This window comes from Bos grunniens, chromosome 5 (assembly GCF_055505025.1).
Source record: "Bos grunniens cultivar Pamir isolate PY7600 chromosome 5, Bosgru_T2T1.0, whole genome shotgun sequence".
NCBI classification, from domain to species: Eukaryota; Metazoa; Chordata; class Mammalia; order Artiodactyla; family Bovidae; genus Bos; species Bos grunniens.
In genome coordinates this window covers 63,778,589-63,796,013 of record NC_141169.1, presented here as the reverse complement: position 1 = coordinate 63,796,013, position 17,425 = coordinate 63,778,589, and the positions used below count along the sequence as shown (strand labels likewise).

At 40.5% G+C, this 17,425-nt stretch overlaps 1 protein-coding gene across 6 annotated transcripts in view; it reads right to left on the bottom strand.

Annotated features, from left to right (window-relative positions):
- Positions 1-17,412, bottom strand: part of APAF1 (apoptotic peptidase activating factor 1) — a 90,298-nt gene extending 72,886 nt beyond the window's left edge. For 3 of the 6 annotated variants that reach the window (XM_086400839.1, XM_086400842.1, XM_086400841.1), the window contains exons 1-5: positions 16,808-17,412; positions 13,641-13,819; positions 13,282-13,471; positions 12,446-12,643; positions 1,141-1,324 (exon numbers count right to left, since the gene is read on the bottom strand). In XM_086400839.1, the coding sequence (XP_086256965.1) occupies positions 1,141-1,324; positions 12,446-12,643; positions 13,282-13,471; positions 13,641-13,778 (710 nt within the window). In that variant the 5' untranslated portion in view covers positions 13,779-13,819; positions 16,808-17,412. Of the gene's footprint in view, positions 1-1,140; positions 1,325-12,445; positions 12,644-13,281; positions 13,472-13,640; positions 13,820-16,672 lie in introns of those variants that run through there. The other 3 variants (XM_086400840.1, XM_086400843.1, XM_086400844.1) reach the window with 3 other exon arrangements.
- Between the last annotated feature and the right edge of the window lie 13 nt (positions 17,413-17,425).

The window sequence follows — 17,425 nt, the reverse complement described above, 5'->3', positions numbered from 1 at the left end:
GCAGAGAAAGAAAGAAGGACTAAGGAGAAGTTACTGAGCAAGAAAAGAGAAAGCGGTTAGTGATCTCAATCCTACTTCTCCATGAAAATAGATACTAGTGACTATCAAGGCAAGAGCAAGATAATGGAGTTATCTAGTAAAGAAACCAGAGAGAGGGGAGTCTGCTCTCTGTAGTGAGTATGATCATAATCACTAGGTTTTTTTCCCAAAAATTATTCCTCTCCCCCAATATCCTGATATGAATCCTCTTACCAATTTGGGAATCACTGCCATACTCCAGCCACTGTTACACATGAAAGCATATAGCATCATTAGGTGCATCAGGGCAATAAAAAAAATTCAGAGCCATTACCTAATTCTCACCCAATTTAATGTTACACTCACAAGGAATGCTTTATTCATCTTCGTACTTGTAGCACTTGACCCAGAACCTGGCACAACACTCATTGTTGGTTAAATGAACAAATGAAAGAAGGGCTGCTAGATCACAGAAACCAAATTGCTGACTAAATCCTTTAACTCTTAAGAAAGGCAACAACTAAGCTTCTGTCTCCCTATGGTTAATGAAAATTATGAAATAGCTAGTAATACTTCCTGGCACATAATTATAATAGTATTTATTTAATAAAGTATTGAAATAAAAGAAACTACTAAAGTATAGGGAAGTAGAAGAGTTACATGTATACCCAAAAACTGAAACAACACAACAGAAGGATCCCATTAAATAAAAATCTTTCCTGACTCCGTCTTTCACAAGTTGCCTACACTTATTCTGTCCTTTGTTCTATGTTAATCTATTAGAAATGATGGTTTCAAGGTAAAACGTTTGCATTTTTCTAATAAAGACCACCTACTTAGGAAATATTTCTTAAGAACCTACAATGGTACACAAGAGAGAACACGGCAGGTATCATACAAACGCCAGTGGCAACCACTTCTTTTTTTTTTAATACAAGAAAAAGAGCACAAAAGCAACTTTTTTATACATAATGACAAAGAACCTCTGTGCTAAACCTCTTTGAAAAAAGGTTCTTTTTCAATCTTCTACCCAAGAGCAAGAAAAGGTTATGATGTTCTCCAGATGTCAGTAGTTAAGTCTCACTGGGACTTCACACATCAACTGAATACGACCATCTGTACCTTGGATGTTTGCGCAGCATCAGAATGCGGAGACGGTCTTTAGCCTCTTCAATATTAAGTGGAAGCCTCTGGGAGAAGCTCTCATCCTGATCCAATCGTGCACAAAGGTTCTGTAGTTTCATCAGAAGCCCGGATTTGTCCTGTTTCCCAACTGACACCCAATGCACGCCTCCTGGGAAACAATCTGGTGAGGAAAAGGAAAATAAATTTAAGGTCTTTAAACAGGAGTCCCCCTTTGAAAGATTTTACTGATAAGCAGCAGTAAAGATTTGTTCCAATCTTTGATTTCATCACATCTTCAAACTTCTCTTGATTCAGAGTTTATATTTGTTTGTAGACTGTTATTGAGCTTCAGAGCCCAAATCTAAGAAAAGTTGGAAGATGTGAATCATCTGAAGTTTGGTGTTAATCTGCTACATATCAGTAAAATCTTACCAAACAAAATTTCAAATCTTTGTCCTGTGTCCTCAATGATTACTGCACAACAGTTTCTCAACAGAAGCACTCTGGACATTTTGGGCCAGATAATTCTTTGTTGTGAGGGAAATGTCTTGAGCATTACAGGACATTTAGCAGCCTCCCTGGCCTCTATCCACTAGATGCCAGCAGCACTTCCTCTCCCCAGTTACGTCAACCAAAAATGTCTCCGAAGTTTGTCACATACCCCTTGAGGGGGGAAAAAATCACCTCTGACTGAGAACCACTGATGTGGTTCCTGGGAACACATAACTCGTTAATTATCATTCTCATATGAAGACTTCAAGTAAGAAGTTAGGCTCAAGTCTGGCTCTACTGCTTACTAGCTATGATACCTTTAGCAAATCACTAACTTCAATTTCATATACAATACTAGAATAAGACTGTTTACCCCTATTTCAGTTATTATAAGAAATTAATGTATATAATATGTGATTTGGCTATGTTAAAAGGTTATAACAGATAAGATTATTAGTGATACGGATGAGACTACCTTTCATATAATTAAGCTTTGAACTAGTAAGCAGTATAATAAGAACAGACATTATTATTACTGCTACTGTCAACTGACATGGTCATCATTTTTGTTAATCAAGCCACATGTGCTAAATCGCTACGTCCGACTCTGTGCAACCCTATGGGCCAAAGGCTGCCAGGCTCACTGTCCATTGGATTTCCCAGGCAAGAACACTATAGAGTGGGTTGCCATTTCCTTCTCCAGGGGATCTTCCCAACCCGGGGACTGAACCCATGTCTCCTGCACTGGCAGGTGGATTCTTTACCACTGAGCCACCAAGGAAGCCCAATACAATGATTACACATCTACTAAATAAACTAAGTAAAATTGCCAAAGCATGATCATGAATTTAAACTGAAGTTCAGTTAGGTGATTTTCTTCTGCAAAGAAGATGGAAATAAAGTCTGGATAAAGCAACAGGGAGCACAGAGAAGCCATCACCTTTCATTCAAGATAAGGAGAGAACTAAAGAGTATGTACTGAGGAGCAACTGAATAATAGGCAATAAAAATCTAGGCCCAAGGCTGAGAGGGGGCTGATGAGACAAACAGTAAGGATATTATGCTATTAATGGATAGGACTCAGAAAACTGTAGTGAACTTGAAAAATAGAATAGATGGAGGTAGGCAGGGTGGAATAGAATTTTATAGTCAAGATTTCAAAAGTGGTATCATTTCTGGTAATGCCAAAGGCCAGGATCCAACCTGTGATCAGTAAATTATATGGCTGAAGGGGAGTGAAGAAAATGGTCACTGTAGATACATAAGTCAAGGAATTGAGAGGCCAAGGTTTTGGATGACTCATCCACATAGATATCAAATCACTAAGACTGCCAGCAGGAGGACTTAAATTTATAACTAAGAACTTCAATTATCAATCAATCAGAGGGCTATAACATAACCAGGCAAGATTAGAAAAATAAGCTTCAAAGGACAAAAAAATTAGCTGGAGAAAGGAGTATTAAAGGCCCAGATGAAGCAATAAAGAGCAAAGAAAGCATCCACCCATTTCTTGGTGTTGAAATATGTGAAATAGAAAGGGAAAAGGGTTACCACACCACTGAAAAAGGCTACAGAGAAGGAGGTATCCTCAGGAAAACTGGCCCGTTTCACACATGACAAGGAGGTCTAAGAAGGGTTGATGATATAGAGGAGTTTCCTGACCACAGAGGAGGAAGCCTAGAAGGCACAGCAAAGGCTTGGGAGTGAGAGGAAAGGACCTAGATCAGAATTTGGAAATGAAACGCGTAGTAACTACATGAGAATCTAAAAGACGACAAATGACCAAAAGAAAGAATTCTACGTAACTGAGATAAGGCAGGGCTGTTAAGCACGGTTTGATTATCAGCAGTGCCTATGTCTTAGATGAAGGTAAACAACAAGTCCCACACTTTGTTATTCTGGCTGCGCTGCGTCTTCGTTGCTGCATGCAGGCTTTCTCTAGTTGAGGCCACGGGGGCTACTCTCTGGTTGCAGTGTGCAGCCTTCTCATTGGAGTGGCTTCCCTTGTTGCAGAGCATGGGCTCTAGATCATGAGGGCTCAGCAGTTGCAGCACACGGGCTTAGCTGCTTCGAGATATGTGTGATCTTAGTTCCCCAACCAGGGATTGAACCCCACTGAAACGTGGATTCTTAACAACTGGACTGCCAGGGAAATCCCAACAAGTCTTACTCTTTCCTCCTGAAAGCTTAGTGAAGTTCTCTAGGCTTGTTAAAGTCAACAGTTATGAAACTAATTCCCTGGGGCTTTGCTTAGTGCTACAGTGGTGTTCTGTGTTGGTGACAGTGTTCAGTCACTCAACTGTGTCCAGCTCTTCCGTGTATGTACATGTGTGTAAATGCACAGGAAAAAGTTTGGAAAAACTCACTCTAAACTGTTAACCATGACTACCTCTAGTGAAGAATTTAGGAGAAAAGAAAGAAGGACAAGTGAAAGGAAATTTTACTTCATTTTAAATGGAAATACAACTACTGTAATGTTTAAAACAGTTTTAAACTACATGCTGCTCCTAAGGGGTTTTTCTTTAATTTGTGCTTTCTACATAAGATTTTTAAAACTTATCCTAAGGTTCAAGACAAGGTAAAGAAAGTAGCCAGACACAACTGGCTAATGAACTCTGCAGATTTAAATTTAAATACCTGCTGCTGCTAAGTCGCTTCAGTCATGTTCAACTCTGTGTGACCCCATAGATAGCAGCCCACCAGGCTCTGCCGTCCCTGGGATTCTCCAGGCAAGAATACTGGAGTGGGTTGCCATTGCCTTCTCCAAAATATCTACTATCTACATCAAAGGTCTCTCTCCTAACCTTAGGAGTGAATTAGGGCATTACTAACATATGTAAGAAAAATAACAAATTATTGCTTGGAGAGAAAGACAAACAGGACTATTCCCTGCTGGTCCAGTGGTTAAGACTGCGCTTTTGTTGCAGGAAAGTGAAAGTGAAGTCACTCAGTCATGTCTGACTCTTTGTGACCCCACGGACTGTAGCCTACCAGGCTCCTCCATCCATGGGATTTTCCAGGCAAGAGTATTGGAGTGGGTTGCCATTTCCTTCTCCAAGGCACAGGTTTGATCCCTGGTCAGAGAATTAGGATCCTGAATAATTCATGGTGTGGTCAGAAAAAAAAAAAAAAACAGACCAAAAGACCAACTGATCTGCAAACCTCCTATCACTGGGAGCATAAATTTCACATTTCAGAAAGAATCCAAACATCCTGACTGTGGGCACAAGAGGGAGCAATTTAGCCTTGAATGAGGCTTGTACCTATAATTCACTCAGAGAAATTTAAGCAAAAAAAAAAAAACCCTGCCTTTATTCAGAGAAAATTAACCCATCCTACTCTCACAAGAGGTTTATCAAGGTAGCAATTAATAATCTAATAGCATCAGGGAAGTCCTGGGAAGGAAGGAAGCAAACAGACAGCCTCTAAAGAAGCTTTCTTTTTTCTAAAGAAAACTTCCACATCCTTAGAAACTCAGCACTGAAATACAATCGTGTAAATGGTGGAAAAATTCATCAACTCTTTTAATTTTTAATTCATCAAATTAAATGGCTGAACTTTCAAAAAGAAACTGGGTTTCTTAAAAATATATAGACAGAAATAGTTAAGAACTTCATAGTGTTCATCAATTTATACCGACCACCCTAAGGTAACACAGTTTCTACAGAAACCAGTTTTAATGAAGTTTGTAACCCATACAGTTACCTGCACTTTCAAAAGAAAAAACAAGGTTTTATAACAATGGCAACATCCAATATTCCTATATTTTAGAACAGACATAAACTCCAGAGATTAAAATTTATCTTTGTTGTTATTGTCTTTCAGTTGTGTCCAACTCTACCTTTAGCAAAGTATCTACTCTTGAACTAATGGATATGCAAAAGCAGACTTCAGATTAAAGAGCTAAATATGAATGGTAAGACTATAACAGGACTTTTGCTGTCAGTCGCTAAGTTGTGTCCAACTCTCTGCGACCCCATGGACCCCATGTCAGGCTTCCCTGTCCTTCACTATCACCTGGAGTTTGTTCAGACTCATGTCCATTGAGTTGGTGATGCCATCTAACCATCTCAACTTCTGTTACCCACTTCTCCTCCTGCCTTCAATCTTTCCCAGGGTCAGGGTCTTTTCCAATAAGTCAGCTCTTCATCAGTCAGCCAAAGTATTGGAGCTTCAGCATCATATCTTCCAATGAATATTCAGGGTTGATTTCCTTTAGGATTGACTGGTTTGACTTCCTTGCTGTCCAAGGAACTCTCAAAAGTCTTCTCCAGCACCACAATTCAAAAGCATCGGTTCTTTGGTGCTCAGCCTTCTTTATGATCCAATTCTCACATCCATACCTGACTACTGGATGATAATAATGATACTGGATAATAGGACTACTTAAAGTTCAGGAAGCACAAAATAGAAGGCAAAAAAGTTGACTAATCTGACATCAGAATTAAAGATTTCTATTAAGGACATCTATGACAAAGTTAATACAGATGATATAAGGAGAAAGTATTTACAGAGTCTAAAACCAGTAAGTCCTACTATCTATAGTATTTAATAAACTCCTTAAAAGCAACAAGATGGAAAAAAAATGATGTGGTATCACTGATACCACAAATGATATCAACTTCATAACAAGGAAACTCAAAAAGCTAAAAAACTTATACAGAAATGGTCAAGCTCAAGTTATCACAGAAATGTAAACTAAGATATCATTTCACATCTGCTAGCTTGTCAATAATCTCAAAGATGGAAGATAACCTACTATTACTAGGAAGTGAGGACATAGGAGTCATCACATGTTACTGATAGGAATGCACAGACAGGAGGGCAATCAAATCTGGTATTTATATACCCTGTATATTTACAAAGAATACAGATTAAGTAGGCTTCTCAGGTGGTGCTAGTGGTAAAGAACTTGCCTGCCAATGCAGAAGACATAAGAGATGTGGGTTCAATCCCTGGGTTAGGAAGATCCCCTGGAGGAGGACACAGCAACCCACTCCAGTTTTCTTGCCTGGAGAATCCCTTGGACAGAGAAGCCTGACGATTACAGTCCAGAGGGTCGAAAAGTGTCAGAAATGACTAAAGTGACTTGCTGCTGCTGCTAAGTCACTTCAGTCGTGTCCGACTCTGTGCGACCCCACAAATGGCAGCCCACCAGGCTCCCCCATCCCTGGGATTCTCCAGGCAAGAACATTGGAGTGGGTTGCTGCCGGGAGCCAGCACGGGAGATCCCACCCATGACAAGGTCATGTGGAGGTGGCCTGACGAGCAAGGCGGATCAGGACTCAAGGGACCCCCTGGACCTGCTCGAGCATCTACCCCAAATCCAGAATCTGTCTGTCCTACTATTTTGTGCCTTTCACCAACTCTTCTGATATTAACAGGGGGCTATCCCCGACCACTTTTTTCTGGAAAAAGTCAACTTAGGGCTTTAATTAATAAGTCTCCTGGGCATGATAGGAGTGTTTCAATTCAAACCCCTCTGATGGCTTTCTAGCTTGCCTGACAGGTTTATCTAGACTCTTGCAGCTACGCACATGATTGTTCACAGCCTCCCAAGCGTGAGAGACATGGGAAGCCTAAAACATTCTAAAAATATAGAGCCTTTTGAAGAGTTAAAAACTATTAGAGTAGTGCTGGTGTAAGATTTCATTGTTGAGCCAATGCTTGCTGCCAAGTTTCCATATCCCTTATCCATTGTGCACCTGGGAGTGCACTGGTTAACATAGTTGGAATGTAAGAAAAATAAGTAGTAGCCTTGGAATTACCACATCAGACCTTTGAGCTAATTGGTTCTTTCTTTGTTGTAACTCATTGCACCTTTGCTCCGTGAGAATGTAACTCTGTTTAGCACTTTCTGAGGCTGACATAGATTAGAAATATAAAGAAAAAACACTTCAAGGAAAATAAGTTTTCTGGTTGATCAACCTTTATCGAAAAAGGGTCATAAAATGTCCACAGGCCTCCAAGGCCAGAAGATAATGTACACAACATTGTTTATGGGAAAGGTATGCAGAAAAAATCCTGGTTTCGATAAAGACAAAACAGATGTGATGTCTGGGCTGACTCTGCATGACTTTGCATCTTTCATTTCCCTCTATGTACAAGTCAAGATATAAAAGTTCCTTTTGAAAATAAAGTTATGAGCCTCGCTCACCGAAGCTTGGTCTCCCCGTGTCATTCTTTCTTTCCTTTTCTTTCTTTCCCTCTCTGTTCTTCTTCCAGGATGACTTCTTGGAACACAGGAGCTTTACTGGCTTTCTGTATAAACCAAGGAAGATCAAGCCTCTTTCTCTCCCCTTTTACTTTCCTTATCGCCGACGCCATCATCCTGAGGGTATCCCTGGATCCTGCTGGGGCTGGACCCCGGCAGGTTGCCATTTCCTTCTCCAGTGCATGAAAGTGAAAAGTGAAAGTGAAGTCGCTCAGTCATGTCCGACTCTTCGCCACCCCATGGACTGCAGCCTACCAGGCTCCTCCGCCCATGGGATTTTTCAGCGTACACATATATTAAATACATCAGAATGATCACATATGGGGAGGTATGATTCTGTGATTAAATATATATATTTGATCTTTGTCACTATTCCTAGCACATAGCTCTAAATCCCTTGTAATTTCCCATGTGAGAGCCTTAAGTGCATCTTTTAACAGTTTGTTCCTAGTTCTTGAACTGTCCAGAGTATAAAAGTGAAATGGTGTCTTATGTTCATATAACAAGCCCCTTTCATCTACACCTGAGTTTATGTTAATAAAGTAATTTCTGGGAAGTCTCTAAATACCTAGGGATTTAGGGGAACCTTGCCAGGGGAACCGAACACTTGATTACTATTGAACTTTCAGTCCTACCTCCAGACCTCTGGGGAGAAGGGAATGGTTAGAGATTGCATTCAATCACAAATGATTTAATCAACTACACCTATGTAATCGGAAATTCTGTAAAAAACCAAAAGGGTGAGATTCAGAGCATGTGGGTTGGTGAACACAGGGAGTACACAGAGAGTGATACATCTACATGGGGCACAGGGCTCTGCACCCATTCCCACATATCATGCCTGACACATCTCTTCTGTCAGGCTGTTCCAGAGTTTTATGCTTGTATGCGTGCGTGTGTGCTAAATCGCATCAGTCACATCTGACTCTTTGCAACCTTATGGACTGTAGTCCACCAAGCTCCTCTGTACATGGGATTCTCCAGGCAAGAACACTGAAGGGGGTTGTCGTGACCTCCTCCAGGGGATCTTCCCAACCCAGAGATCAAACCTGCATCTCTTACATCTCCTGCATTGGCAGGAGGGTTCTTTACTACTAGTGCCACCTGGGAACCCCCCTATGCTTGTCTAATAAACCAGTAATCTAGTAAGTATAGTTCAGAAGCACAGGTAACAACCTGCACTGGCAACTGTCATCTGAAAGGGCTGGGGTGGGGGCAGGGTGGTGTGTGATCTGATGTTATCTCCAGGTAGGTAGCATCAGAAATGAATTAAATCATAGGACTCTCAGCTGGTACTGAAGAATTGCTGGATATGTGGAAAACTCATGTATCTAGTGTCAGGAATGAAGTAGTGTTGTAGTTGCATAGAGGAGACACATAGGAAGAGTGTGTTTTCCTTTAGAGGAGGGAAAGGGAAATGAGAATGGGATTTTTTTTTTTAAAGGAAATGTACGCACTTTGGCCACCTCATGCGAAGAGTTGACTCAATGGAAAAGACTGATGCTGGGAGAGATTGAGGGCAGGAGGAGAGGGGGACGACAGAGCATGAGATGGCTGGATGGCATCACCGACTCTATGAACTTGAGTTTGAGTGAACTCCGGGAGTTGGTGATGGACAGGGAGGCCTGGTGTGCTGCAATTCATGGGGTCGCAAAGAGTCGGACACGACTGAGCGACTCAACTGAACACACTAAGAAACTCAGATAGACTTAATATGAAAATAAGCTGTAAATTAAAGAATATGATTTACTCACCCCTCTATACTTGAGATCTCACTAATGCTTATTAGGAATACGAATTAAGCTCATTATACACTAGAAAATTGCCAGTATCCCTGACCTTTTCTCAAAACAAAGTAGTTAAAATCTATTCCAAGACTACATTTTATATAATATGATTCTTGGGTAATTAATTCCATAGCTTGTTGGTCAATTTTAAACCCTAAAATTGAAAATTCACCCCAATAATATCGAGTGATTTAAATAGTATTAAAGAGAACTTTTAATCCTAAAAATTGGTATATTATACATATTTTAAAGGAAATTTAAGATTATATTGAAACAAAAACCATTACTTCACACTAAAGAAATTTAAACCAATTTTATCCTGAAATATCCTTGGTGATCAACTTTGCAGGAGAGGTTAAAAAAAAAGTGAATAAATAAATCCTTGGCCCTGAGATTTGCATAGCTCTGAGTCGCCTGAAACTTCTCTATAAAAACAAGACAGAAAAACCAGGGTTTAGGAATCAGGCATATTTCTGACAACAGTATGACCAACACCATTAACAAAGGCTGTGATGTATAAATTAAAACCAGGTGTGTACAAAAGCTGTGCCCCAGCCCCCAACTTTCTAAAACTCTCAGGTGCTTACCACGTATTCCACTCATTGTGTCATCTCATCATAAACTTTTTTGCCTTTTTTTTTTTTTTTTTGCTGCCCTGGGTCTTCTCTCAGGCTTTCTCTAGTTGCAGTGAGCAGGAGCTACTCTCTAGGTGTGGTGCGTAGGCTTCTATTGTGGTGGCTTCTCTTTTTGCAGAGCACGGGTTCCAAAGCACACAGGCTTAGTTACTCCTCGGCATGTGGAATCTTCCTGGACCAGGCATCAAACTGTGTCACCTGCATTTGCAGATGGTTTCTTAACTACTGGGCCACCAGGGAAGCCTCCTCACAAACTATTTTAACTGGTGATTATATATTGTAAACAACAACAACAAAAATATTAACCACTAGAAGTTGGGAACTATCTTTTTAAATTCCTCCAAACTCACTAATGGATGGAGGCAACCAAAGACTGAGGATGCTATACAAAATTCCTGCTAGGGAATACCCTGAGAATCTACGGGACTCATTCGGGTCAGCAGTGCACCTGCCAAATGTCCTAAACTCTCTGCTGCACAGTCTGACCTTCCTCACTCTGGTAACTACCCAACTCCCTTCCCACCTTCTCTACTCTCCCATCCTTGCTGAGTTCGCCTGCCAAACTTGTTTCTATTCTCCAAACTCCAGCTAAAATGTCATCTCATTCAGGAAGCCTGGCCTGCTCATTCTCTTCCCCTGATGGAAAGTGTCCTTCCTTTATTCCAACTTTGTATGTACCTTATACTTGTTTCTAATGTTCAGATTATCACATATATCATAGTTAACCTGTCTTCCTCTCCTACCAGACGGTAAGTAAATTTCTTAGATACACAGGCTGTGCTTTCTTTCTGGATTTTGCCCAAAACAGTGCCAAAATCCATAACAGATTCTCAAACACTTTTTGACTACAGAAAATTTGAAGCAACGAAAATCAGTTGCCAGATGTCTAATGAATCTATAAAGCCTGCCTGCAAAAACTCATTGTTTGCTACAGTCAACTTCCAATTTTTTTTCTTAGAGTTACACATTAGATAGATAAGTTACTAAAGATTTTTATTTTTAAAGGTAGATAAATGATAGAATTAATCCATAAATGGAATTCGTATTAATGATTCAGGATGCCAAATACAAGAAAGAATCACCCCTGGGAAGTCATTAATGGAACTGCGTTTCCAACAATCTTCCCTACAGCACTCTGCCAGAACACTCGACTGCCAGGAAGCTATGTTAGTACAGTTCTGTTGAAAGGCAGGGATACAAGCTGCATAACCTTTCAAGACACTTTTTTAACCATATAATTCCCTCAATTATTAAGATGGGGGGGCAGTCAAGGGGAAGGACTTTCCTGGTGGTCCACTGGTTCAGAATCCACCTTGCTAGGCAGAGGACTCAGGTTCAATCTCTGGTCAAGAAACTAAGATCCCACATGCCAAGGAGAAACTAAGCCTGTGAACCACAACTATTGAGTCCGTGCACCACAATGAAACATACTACATGACGCAACTAAGACCCTACACAGCCAAATAAATTTTAAAAATTTGAATTTAGATACAAAGGAACTAGTTTCATTCCAGGGATAATGAGTGCCAACTGATAACACACGAACTTACTGGCCTGGGTAGTCAAGCTTCATTGTGACAGGTGAGGTAGAAAATTAAATTCAAATTTAATCACCTATGGTAGGTAGAAAACTGCCCCTCCCCTCCCCATGATGTCCACATCCTATTCCACAGAATTTGTATATATGGCCCCTTATACAGCAAAGAGAGACTCTGCAAGTGCAATTAAATTAAGGATTTTGAGATAATATTATCCTGGATTATCCATTTGGCCCAATATAATCACAGGGGCCCTTGTAAGAGGGAGGCAAGAAGGTCAGAGCAGATGTGATGACAGAAGCAAAGATTAGAGGAAAAAGATCTGAAGATGTTATGCACTGCCAGCTTTGAAAATAAGAAAAAGGACTGTGAGTTAATGAACGCAGGGCACCTCTAAAAGGTGGGAAATGGAAGGGAAAGGATTCCTCCTGAGTCTCAAAAGGGAGCTAAGCACTGCTGACACTTTGATTTTAGCCCAGTAAGAGCTATTTGACCTTCTGACCTCCAGAACTACACGGTAGTATTTGTGTTGTTTTAAGCCACCAAAAGCTTTGGTAATTTGTTATATCAGCAACACAAAGCTAATGCAATGCCTAAACAGTATCTTCTTAGCCAGCAATGGTAATCAAAACTTACCTTCTAGGAAAGAATGATCTCGAACAGCTTCTGCAGCTAATACAGACTTCCCACAACCTGCCATCCCATATATGGTGACCCATCCTGGTTCACCATTCAGTTTGGAGAGCTTCTGCTGAATTGCATTCACTAGCTTCTTCCTAGTAACAAAAACAACGGGCCTCTGTGGTACTCCACCTTCACACAGGACTGTCCTTACTGAAATCCAAAACAAAACAAGCATGAATGAAGAGAACTTTGAAATGGTTACTCAAATAATTCCATAAAAACCAAAGAGAACAGGCTGAGATCTCTGCCAGAAATTCCAAGAGAAGAAAACATGGCTAGCATATTAACTTTAACTTTCTGATTTCTCAGAACACCCAGAACAAAAGATACACCTTTCAAGACGACTATAGAGCAATGAAAATCTCCATTTATAGCTGCCCTTAACTCATCCTCTCCCTCTCTAACTCTCCAATCTTTTTATCATACTAAAGATTGAGAAGAGAGTGTAAAGGAAGGAATATGGAATTGCTTCCAAGAACATAGATTTCTAAAGATTTGCTCTTTCCTATGCTCGAACTTGGTAAACACAAATCTGGAGAAAAATTTAAAGGCTTATAAATTATATTATTATCTCAGAAGTAGATAGTTCACTGGGTAAGGAAATGAGAAAGTAATATGGACACAAATAAAAATATCTGAATTGGAAAACAAGACTATAGTTTTTTCACATGCATGTTTCACTGAACTGTTAAGTCTCTCCAGCAGACACCATCTACAATAAAACAAAATTCAGCCACCAAAACTTCAGCCACACAGCCATTGTGATAGAAGGCATCGTGGATACAAACCATACGAAGTTATTCCACTAACTGAATCTTTGCCATCGGAAGAAGAGACAACAGGAATGCCACCATGCAGAAGGGCAGCAAGATCTTTGTAACCTTCATGAAGTAGAGCATTGTAGAACGATATATAGGAATGATTATCTTTTTTAAGTATCATTTTAATTAGCATAGCTGCTCGTTGCCGTTGGGTGGGCTAAAAAAAAAAAAAAAGTAATTCAGTATACTATAAAGAATACATTTGCAACATAAATTAGTGGACACCAGTACAAATTTTGAAATAAATTCTAAAAATTTTTAAGAAAGTACAGACTGAATTTTTTAAAAATCAAAAAGAAAGCATACACTGCCTCAGAGGGCTTTACCTCATTTTTCACTTTTTCCTCCTCTGACACTGTTAAAACTCCATTACTAATCATGTGATCCATAATGTAGGATGTTTTGATGTCCCTTTCCAAGGCTTCTCTATGTTGAAGCAAACAATTTCGAGCTTTTGCATCCATCTTCCCTCAAATTTTTCTTTCTCTGAGCTGTCAACCATGAGCTACAGGCAAAACATCAAATTCTTGTCAGCCCAATAAAGATATGAAAAGATGTACAACCTCACTGGTAATGAAAAACATAAAGGATTTTATTTTTGCAAATTTTTTTTTAAATAAACAAAATCCAATGCTTTCAATAATGTGAGGAAATTAGTATTCTTTTAAGATACCTGAGGAGAGATAGGTAATTTGGGATAGATATGTACACAGTGCTGTATTTAAAATGGATAACCAACAAGGACCTAGTGCATAGCACAGGGAACTCTGCTCAATGTTATGTGGCAGCCTGGATGGGAAGAGAGTTTCAAGGAGAATGGATATAGGTGTATGAATGGCTGAGCCCCTTAGCTGTCCACCTGAAACAATCTCAACATTGTTAATTAACTATGTGTGTGTGTGCTAGGTCGCTTCAGCCCTGTCCGACTCTTTGCCACCCCATGGACTGAAGCCCGCCAGGCTCCTCTGTCCATGGAATTCTCCAGGCGAAAATACCAGAATGGGTTGGTTTATTAGCTATATTCCAACACAAAATAAAAAGTTAAAAAAAAAAAGGTACCTGAGGGGAGTACAAAGTGGATGCAACTTTTCTGGAAGGCAATGTACGATGTATTTGAAGTAAGCATTCTCTTTTAACCAGAAATCCCACTTTCAGGAATTTACGTCAAAGAGATAGTCATATATGTATGCAAAAAATATCCACAAAAAGAGTTAAAAGAGTGTTTGGGTAAGATTAAAAAGATTAAAACAACCTAAATGCCCATCATTCTGAATATGGATTTAAAAAATTAGAGTATGTATATACAATGGACTATTATACAGCCATTTAAAATAAGACACACATCCATGTACTGACATGGAAATGATAGAGTCAGTTCCTAGACAGGTTGATAGGGAGTCTAGGGGTCCCCAAGGAGAGAGGGGTCTGAAATTCTCAAGGAGGAAGAAAGGACAAACTTTTCTTTCTCCACATTCCTTAGGATTATATACCAATAATGTATCCTGCCTAAGGACAGTCTTTGGATTCAACCTTCTGTTATCTTAAAATGTAAATTATGGGAGTAGGTCTGATGAGGTCTTTACAACCTCCAGACATTCTTTGGATTCATTAGAGAGTATATAACTTCATTGTCAACACTAGCAAGCGGGTACTCTTTCTGCCCCCTTCTGATGCCTATGTCAGAAGCTTTCTCTATCTCCTTTATACTTTAATAAAGCTTTATTACACAAAAGCTCCGAGCGATCAAGCCTTGTCTCTGGCCCCGGATTGAATTCTTCTCCTCCGGGGGCCAAGAATCCCGGTGTATTCGTGTGATTCAACAACAACCTTTCAGAAAGGTGCTCATTACACATCACTGAAAAAATTTTAAATATGATCCCATGTGTACCACAAAATATGTGTTGGTCTCATCTAAATACGTATGGAGATGTTTAGAAGTCTGTTCAACAAAATGTTTGGGTTACTTACAAGAATCAAGATTTAGGGACTTTTTTCCCCTTCTTTTCTGTTCTTTTCTATACTATCTTAATTTTTTTCAATACTCATAATCATTTGTACAATTATAAAACTTCCTTTAAGACTTTATAAACAATGATCATACTAAAGTCCTAATAATTACAAACTTCTTGATTTCTCTGCCATCATAAAACTAAATAGAGCATTCTCGGTATTGAGTATTAGTTCTCACTCAAGATGGGCGTCAGCTGATATGTCTTCACACATTTCTCATGGGCTTACTCCATGAGTTTCAGCTGAGCTGCTAAGTATGACAAAGCAACAGAAAATATCCTCTGATGTCATTTCTTAGATTAGGAGGACATAAAAACAGAATATTCTTCTTCATAGTATAATACTCGGAAGTTCCTACCAACTTTATTTCAAATATGATGCAAATTTCTCAATGAGTATAAACCCCAGATCAGAATGTTTGCAAGTTTTTAAACAGAATCTACTAATGTATTACAGTGAGTGTCTAAATGTGCTTATTAATGTTTTTACTCAATAAATATTTGAGTCCCTCCTATGTAGGGCCCTGAATCTACAGAACTTAAATTATACCCATGAAGGAATTCACTATCTGACAGAAGAGGAAAATACAGATAACTATAATGTGATGCACTGAGTGCAAAGAGACAAGCACAAGTAATTTCGAGCACACAGAAGAGGAGTAATAATGATTAAGCTTCAAGATTGACTAAAAAGTACAACCATATGTGTCAGCTGCATACAAAGGTAAGCAAAGCATTTCCCCATTATTGTCAAGGTTCACAAAATGCCCAGTACTGGCATGAAACTGCTTAATAAAAGAAAAAGTTATGGTTAGGACCAGGGCTACGGTAATTTTTAAGTGTTAATAAATGTTTTTATGATCTCAAACATAAAATGTCCCTTAATTTTACAGTAATAAAATTTGGTTTGACAAAAACAGAAATAAACTTTTTAGGTGAGGTCCAACAGCTAAGGCAAAAAACACTCTGAACACTTGTAACTAATTTTCAACTTTACCTAGCTCTATTAAAACTAAAGAAATTAAGTTAAAACTAAAGAAAACTTAAAACTAATTAAGTTTCACATGTTTTCCTAAACTCTGTCCCCATTGAAACATGAACAAATTCTCAGCGTCCCACCTTTATGTAACCACATCAACGTAAAGTGAGGACTCTTGTGAAATACAAAGGTCAGTTTCATCCAGGAAAACCGTTAACAGTTGACCAGTTCCTTTTTAGATATTTCTCTTCCTGGTACAGTATCAGAATGATTAACAAGTATCCCTTGAACGAGAATTCAAAGTCCCTTAAACTGGCTACTGAACCTCCGGAAAACCCAATTCTGAAAGAAAAGCGAGACGCAAACTTACCCAAACCTTCGCACAAGAGTCTTCACTGGGAAATCAAGTTGGGGTTGTTGAGAGGAGGCAACAGAGCTTCCAGAAAAAAAAATTCAGGGCTAGGGACACATGCCAGGGAAGTTCGGGGCCTCACAGGTGTCTCACCTGAGCGTCCGCAGCAAGGGGTACCTGAAGACCCCCCGCGAACCTCCGACCCGCCGAGAAGGGGGCGTCACCCCCACAGGCGACGGGCGCAGTCCCGCGGCGCCGAGGTGGTAACTCCAACCCAGACACAAAGGAAGGAGGGTCACTAGGGCTGTGGCTCCTTCCCTCAGGCTGCACTTGCAGCCGGGCGGGAGCCGGGCGCCACTCTAGATTCCGCTGTTGCGGCTACTTCAAGTCCTCGCGGGTAGCTGACCGCTCAGACTCCTCACCACCAGCTCTCATACTCCCCTCACCACCAGCTCTCATACTCCTTCCGCACAGAAATAAAGGCAGCCTCTCCGCCTTAGGGCCGCGGAGCATTCAAAACCCGCCTGCCGGCCCAGCTGGGACGCCGCGGCCCCGCGCACGCAAATAAACACACCCGGAAATTCACGACAACGCCGCCGCCGCCGCGCGCGCTCTACCCCATCTTGTGCCCGCGCGCGCACGAGACAGCGCCTCCGCCCCACCCTCTGCGGGGGCGCGGCTAGGCCCCTCAGGCGCTCCGCGCTCCTTAGAAGGGAGGGCCCAGGCGGCGGCGCGCTCGACGTGGCGCGCGCGGCCCCGCCCCGCCCCGCC